Source organism: Eurypyga helias, unplaced genomic scaffold (genome assembly GCF_000690775.1).
Source record: "Eurypyga helias isolate BGI_N326 unplaced genomic scaffold, ASM69077v1 scaffold3727, whole genome shotgun sequence".
Lineage (NCBI taxonomy): Eukaryota > Metazoa > Chordata > Aves > Eurypygiformes > Eurypygidae > Eurypyga > Eurypyga helias.
The window spans coordinates 41240-49125 of record NW_010262154.1 but is presented as its reverse complement, the minus strand read 5'-3'; the positions used below and the strand labels follow the sequence as shown (position 1 = coordinate 49125).

At 36.3% G+C, this 7886-nt stretch overlaps 1 protein-coding gene across 1 annotated transcript in view; it reads right to left on the bottom strand.

Moving 5' to 3' along the window:
• Positions 1–364: 364 nt before the first annotated feature.
• FAM83B (family with sequence similarity 83, member B) overlaps positions 365–7886 on the bottom strand; it is a 44259-nt gene continuing 36737 nt past the window's right edge. The window contains exons 3-4 of the mRNA XM_010155595.1: positions 4924–5048; positions 365–2723 (exon numbers count right to left, since the gene is read on the bottom strand). Of these exons, the coding sequence (XP_010153897.1) occupies positions 365–2723; positions 4924–5048 (2484 nt within the window). The remainder of the gene's footprint in view (positions 2724–4923; positions 5049–7886) is intronic.

Here is a 7886-nt window from a genome sequence, read left to right as displayed (position 1 = left end):
AGGGCAAATCTTTGGACACAGCATTATATGAAGTTTAAAAAAATTCTCAATCTTTTTTTCCCCACGCTTTACCTTAGAATATGCCAGTATGTGCTTTCTTCACAAGGAAAATGTATAAAATTAATCTTACAATATAAACACTATAAACAACTCCCTTGAGGCATCTTCTGGACATAGAATTTCTGTAAAGACTTAAGTGTAACAATTCTAGGTAATTATGTAAAAATATGTACATTCATTCCAATGTCCTAGACCCAAGAAGAAACGCAATAAGCACTACAAAAGTTGCCTGTCAGTCTTATCATGCTAAGATTATATCCAGCTTTGTTACTCTTGCTGTATTTCAACATAATCAACAAAAGTTTTACTTGCTTTTGTGTAGGAAGTTCCCAAACTTTTGCATAAATCCTCTCAGCTTATTTTCATTAGGCTGCAACGGATGGTAAGCAGTTGAGTTGTAGCTGACCATGTGATTACTCCTGCCATAATTATTCCCTATGGGCTTGCTTTTGATATCTGAGAGATGTGCACTGCTGTTGGGTGCATTTCCTGCAGGTCGGCTAGCATTTTCCATCTTACAGAACGGCTCAAAGCGACTATAAACACGCCTTTCACTCAAACGAGATCTTAGCTCCTCTTGGCGTTTTGAGCATGACAGCTGTGGTGTCATTGAACTTGCTCGTTGAAGAGCAGAAACGGGGGCACTTTCAGGAGTAGTATTTGTGGTGATTTCCTTTACATCTTGATACTGAATCTGTTCTGTATTAAATCTTGGGGTAGATGCATCTCCTGCAGTTTCTATGAACTTACTTTCAAGGGGGCACAAGAGAGGACACCTTTTATTGCTTTCATCAGATGGAGGTTTTTGAGGTTTTGGTGACTTTGGAGACTTTGGAGACTTTGTTGGGCTCCCTGTGACATCTTCTTTACTTCTGTTCAAGCTACCCTGAGAATTTGATGATGTGTTTCTCTTTCTCCTCGGGGAAGAATCTGTCTTATTCTCAGATATCTTTGGTTTTTGACCCTCTTCTTCAGAAACCAATGTGTCAGAACTACTACACATTCTGTAAAAGGCAGGACCTTTGTTTTTTGACAAATTTTCCTTCTTGTCTGGTGTGAGATTAAGAAGTGATCGCAATTTCTGGGATCCTTTCTTTAGAAAACTTGGGGAATTCTTACTCTCCTTCTTTGATGTACAATCTTTACTAGACTCCTCTTTGCTAGCTTCAGTGAGAGCAGCCATAGAGATTGCTTTGCTAGCAGTTGGGCTCTTTAGCTCTCCTTTGAGATTCTTTTCCTCCTGTGGCAAGTGGTTGGTCACGCTATGCAAACTTTTAGAACTCTTCAGCGTGTCTTCTGGAACTTTTGGACTAACTGGCTGCTTAAGTCTATGCCTAGTCAATGTGCTGTAAACGTAACTGGATGTATGTTTGTTGGCACCAGGGTCTAATACGGACTTTGAATTAAACATGGGAAAACTTCTCCTTTTTAGCATATTTTCATTTTGAAGGTTCTTCATATTTTCTGAATGTTTGTCTGCACACAGTGTTGTGTACAAGTAGAGAGATGAGTCACCCACTGTGTTTGAATTTACAGTAGGTTTTGTGTTGTCTGCAATATGAATTCTGTGGTTTTTTGTTGCATCTGATTTAAGTGGGATGTTTGTGTTTAGCTCTTCTGAAGTATTATCTGTTCCATTTTCCACACTTGGAGCATGATTAGATGTCCCTTTAGGTGTTGCACTTCCCTCTGACCCAATTATAGTTGAATTTGAAGAACTTGCACAGCTGCTTACTTCCTGCTGTTCAGGTAAAGTTGGCTGAAACACCAGTGATGATCGTAATCGAGAATGAGAATAGAGCGCATGAGCTTTAATATTTTCAGCTGTCTCATAGCTGTCATATCTGTCACCCAGGGCTGACCCATTAGACTCTACTGGACAATCCGATTGATCATTCAAATATGACTTAATTCGCCAGTTACGTAGGAATGATTTTGTTGTGTGTTCGAGGGTTGGCATCCTTTGCTGCAGATGGCGAATATGATTATCTGTCCCATTAAAAGACCTCCTTACAATTGAATTTCTTTCTGCAAGATTTACTTTTGGTCGTGAAAACTGATCGGCAAAACTTTGCTGGGGTGTATTGTAGTTATTTGCGTATCCTCCTCGTAATGAAGAAACGATACTCAGGCTATCAGATGGCATTTTCCAAACATTTGATGGATTGTTGGCTCTATTAATAGCTCTGTTGAGCAATAGGTAAGGTGTCCTTTCTGGCTTCTCCCCAGCATAACTATGTCTCTTCCAGTGCTCATTTTTTTCACTAGGTTGATATGGCTGGATTGGATTTTGCATATTAAAACCTGGATGAAATGGCTGTTTATTATAGGCTTGATTTCTCAAGACATATTTATCTATTTCATTTACTGCATATCTTCCACGAGTTTTCCAACAAACAGGGTCTATTTTGTGAACCGTGTCTTGCCTACCAAAAAGGTTTCTCTGGCTAGAAACTGAAGCCAAGGAAGACACTGAGTGTTGGTATGTATCATTATCCCAGAGTGTCCTCCGACTGTTCACCCGCACTAATTCTGGGGCAAATGAACTAGGAACAGAAGAACGGGCGTACAGTGTCCTGAACTCTTCATCAAAGGATTCAACCAGCTGTCCTGTGATAACTTGAACCATACTGAGGTTGGTTTTTTCAAATGACCACATAAAACTGAAAGAAGAACAAATAACCATTAGAAACAGTTCTTTTGAACCAAAGTATTAGAATCATAGAATCATAGAATCACTAGGTTGGAAAAGACCTTAGAGATCATCCAGTCCAACCGTATCTGTCCACCACTAAACCATATCTTTCAGCACCTCATCTACCCGTCTCTTAAACACATTACACTGGTTCTTCTTGATAAGTAAACTTTCACACAGACCAGGGTTTTGTACAAATACTTTCTAAATAAATAAGTAAATTGTGGGCATGATTCATGTAATTTGGATTTGTAAGGTCGAATCTAATGCCAGTGGAACTCAGCGGAGACTTTGACTGCTTTCAGTGGGAGAAGGAATGAGTCTATAACTACTTAATTGCTCTTATCAAAAGCAGGTATTGCAAAAAAATATTCACAAATGTAGAACAGTGGAGTAGAAATACGTAATGGAGTAAATTACCTCTACAAAGACTAAGCCAGGATTGACTAGACCCACTGTTCACTCCCCAGTCAGAGAATGTTAATGTGTGGTTATGTTGTGAAAAAAATACATTTGAAATAATATGCAGAACAGCTTCAACAGTTCCGATTGTACTTCACTCTCAACACATTTTCAGAAAGATGCACCTTACAATTGTTAAAAACTTTACATTTTCTACTATGCACACCAGATTGGATATGAACATTTCTTTTAATTGCAATGATGATATAGTGATGAAGGAAATTTTCCTCATCTCCTTTGCACTTAGAAAGGCTGAACACTTAGCTCAAAGCTAAGAACCTATAGCTATTTTACAGGTAGAAAGTGAGATAAAATATATTAAAAACATACATTAAGGCTGTTTCAACAAGTCTAATATCATGGTGTCAGAAGTATGCAATTTGTAGATTACAACAAATTAAAAATCTGTTTTGAAATCCTGTTTTATTTGCGTTTGTCTTCTGGATTTTAGAAAATAGGTTTGCTGTTTTCAAGTGAATAGATGGCTGATTTATTATTTGTTATGCTAGTTTTGCATTTTTCATGAAATAAGTGTGATGAGATTAACTTAAATAATATTGCATAAGTTTTTAAAAATAATTTTCACAATTAAGAATAATATTCCATAATATTTGGAAAAACCCTACACTCTAAATTGAGTTCAGAGAGCAAGAATTCAGAAAGACTCATCTTTCCTATTATAAATCATTAGATTCTTTTTCAAAGTAAGCTCAATTTCTACAGAAATTGATGATTCCAACCCCTGTGGTGCTAGGTCTTAAAGTAGTGTTATTTTTCAAAATGAAATGAGAAAAACTATCACATTCTCAAAAACTCTAACACTATGTGTAGATGTCAGAGCAGGCAGGCTCTCCCAGGACTCTTACACTGATTCATTTATGAACTTGTCATTTACCTCACTACCTTTTATATACATCAGTCTGAATTTAGGGCTGGCCAAGTCTCAGAGGAAATAAAAAGCCAGCTTTTTGAAAACTTACAGTGGTGGAAATCTATGAAAGTCAGTGGCTGTATGATATGGCACCCAGGCACTACGCTGGCAGACACTAATTCAGTAGGCCAGAGGAGAGATGTGTAGCATGAAAAGAAGGAAAGTATTTAATAATGTCTGAGATAAAACTGTCCCTGCTTTAACTTCACGTTTCTTTTCATCTTTGCAAAGCCAGTTATTCTTCCAACCTGTTTTGCTCACATACACTAGAAATAAAATGGAAAGTAGAAAAAAGAAACTTAGCCAAATATAAAGAGACTATGTCAACTTAATTTGTGCAATTCTGAATTTGACCATGTTACACTACAGTGCCATAGAATGGATCTATAAGGTAACCTTTAGAAGATTATTATGAGGGGGAACAATCCAACAGAGCTTATGAAATAATTTCTAAAGCCTTTTCTGGAGTGAATGTTGAACAAGAATAATTCAGACAATAGAAGACAAATCAACATTTTTCTCTCTTTTTATCAAGTCTCCAGCTGTAGCAAAAGCTGTATCTTTTATTTCTTATTTGTGGAAAACTGACAGAGATCTCAAAATCTGGTTCCATGTTAGGCTAGTTAGCAATAAATATCTATGGTAACTTGGTCAATTACAGAAAAGATAAACAAATTTGACCATGGATTTCCCTGGAAGAATTTTCAGAAACAGAGAAACCCCCAAATTTTCAGTAGGAGAGGTACTGAGATGACTCCTCCGTGACTGATCTTACCTGTAAGAACCATATATGACTTTCTTACAGTCAACAAGAATAAATTTTTGTTCCATTTTTCCATGGAATTTTGCTCCTGTTTTAGAATAGTAATCTTGTCCTTTTACTGTCCGTACCCTCATGTTCTGAAAAAGACAATTGAAATACTTTAGTTGGTATACTATAGTCCACGTTTAGCATCCAAAGGGCTTAAAAGTCAGAGGTAGAGTAGGAGAAGAGTTATACTATTGCATATTAATAAAATCTGCAGGGAAGTAAACTCTGATCAAACTCATCCAATAGAAACCTAAAATGGCAAGTTATTTTTTTGCCTTCAGGACTGATGAGATTCCCTAGGCTACAGCAAATTAAATTATGCTTTTCCATAGCCACCCAGAATTGATGTTCTGGCACAAGAAGTCTTTGATAAGAGAAAGAGGTTTTGCATGGGAAAAAAAATTCTCTTTATCATCTGATTTACAGTATTTAGAAGATTTCCAAGCATCTCAGTTAATCAGAGACAACACCTAAAGAGCCAGAATCACTTTGCTTTTAGTTGAACAAGGCTGCTATATCTACAAGCCTAAATACCCCAATCCAAGGTGATCCACTGAATGATACCACCTGGCACCAGAATCCCTTGCAGCTTTACCACCAGTAAGATTTCTCAATCACCGTTGGGCCACAGGATCAATCACATTTCTAAATTCAGAGATGCTATCACAACATGTATAGGTAGCACAAACATTATGCAACACTTAAGTTTCAATTCTATTAAGAAGCTTTCTGTTTTACTAATGCGAACTCAGTAAATTGCACTTGGGACATTTTCCATGCTGGAGCTCAAAAATGTGGTCAGTTTTTCTCCCAGACTGTGGATGAAATTGATTCAGCTAAGTCAGTGACCTTTTTTTTTTTTCCTCTCTACTGTCACTTGTCTTTTAAGCTCCTAAAGATAAAAAATTCAAAACAAGTGTTACAACACCTTCTGGACTATACTAATAATAATTATTTGCAAAAAGTTATTTTACACGGATGTAGAAAAAAATATAAAGGCATTTATCAGAAATTGTTACAGAAATGTGCATATTTATAAAACCCCTGAAACATATTCAGTGCAAATCAAACTACAGCACTTACCTCATGTGGTATAACTTGGAATATAGCTGTGAATGATCACAATAAGTACTGTAGTTTCTAGCCTTGTAACATTTGTTCTAGCAATGCTAATTTGTGGGAATTTACAAGTAGTCCAGTGGGAGTAAAATCAGTAGTTTAGCATTGGCAGTAAGAAAACAGAATCTATATGATTATTTCATAGAATGTATATATGAAATAGTGGAAGCTAAGACTTGTGAATACAGAGGAATGTCTTGTTTCATGACACTGCTACAGGGACAGGCTGAAAATGACAGCAGACGTGCTCTGTAAAGTCCAGGTACACACAAGCAAAATGAGTAAGAATGTGTGCAGGGCAAATTCATGAAAATCAGGGTGATAAAATGAATAGAATAGAATAGAATAGAATAGAATAGAATAGAATAGAATAGAATAGAATAGAATAGAATAGAATAGAATAGGAGTATTTCAGTTGGAAGGAACCCGTAATGATCATCCAGTCCAACTGCCTGACCACTTCAGGACTGACTAAAAGTTAAAGCAAGTTAAGAGCACTGTCCAAATGCATCAACCACCCCTCTAGGAAGCCCATTCCAGTGTTTGACCACCCTCTCATCAAAGAAATTATTCCTATTGTCCAGTCTAAACCTCCACTGGTGCAGCTTTGAACCATTCCTATGTGTCCCATCATTGAATCTCAGGGAGAAGAACTCAGCACCTCCCTCTCTGCTCCCCCTCCTCAGGAAGCTGTAGAGATGTTTAAACTTACAAAAGTATTTAAGACTTCAGTCTATGAAGTATGACTGAGTTTACAGTACAGTTACATAAACCTCTTGTCTATGGGAGCACTTACACATATACCTAAAACATACGAAGTTCTAACAGAGGTTGTAGGAGTTTTAATGATAGTGTCTACTATAATCCGAGGAACTTATCTTTCCAAACAGAAAATTCAAAAAAATAGGAAAAAATCTCCATGAAATGAAAGCACATTTCCAAATAACATATTCTTAAATAGAAAACAACACATTTAAAAAGAATAAAAGAAAATACTGGAATTTACCCATTCTAAAGATTATCACAATAGTAAACCCTTAATTACTATAAAATAAAATTTATTGAAATAGTAATGAAATTTGCATTTATTTCAATGACTGTTTTACCCAATTCTATACACCATGTAATTATATTTGTATGTCAGATTTATATTTAACTGTATTAAATTATATTTATATCACTATAATTTGAAAGACATAACTTGAGAGGCAGCCTATAAATTTTCAAATAACCGTAACAAGTAATGCTGGCTTAAAGACATGCCAGTTGAACACATCAATTCTTATTGAGATAAGGACTGATTGGTATTGGACAGGATATCACTTGGGAATCTGGAATGCTGGAGGCACAAGCAAGGCTAATGGCTTGCAAATTACCATACTATGCAACAAAAAGCTTTGCCTTAGGTAGTCATAAGTTGAAATATAACTTCAAATAGGCATATCTGAAAAAGGAATAAAATTTACATTAAATTGCTGTTTTTTTAAAAAAAATTGTTGTTACTACTTCCCCTGTTCTCCTTTTTCTCTTCCTTCTCTTCACCGTTAATTCTTCCTGCAGCTTTTCTATCCTGCTTCCTTAATCCTGCCAACACTTTCCCTGTCTCAGTAGGTCATCCACTCAAAGATGGGAACATGGCAGCATTAAAAAGGCATGTGCCCAAGACAGTGCTCATCTTTCTCACCCTCCAATTAGGCACCAGGGATGCGTACTTTGAATAATTGTTCAAAATACAGACAATATTTGGGGATATATAATAACAATATATTCCATTTAGGATTAGAAACAGTAAATAGATACATACTGAA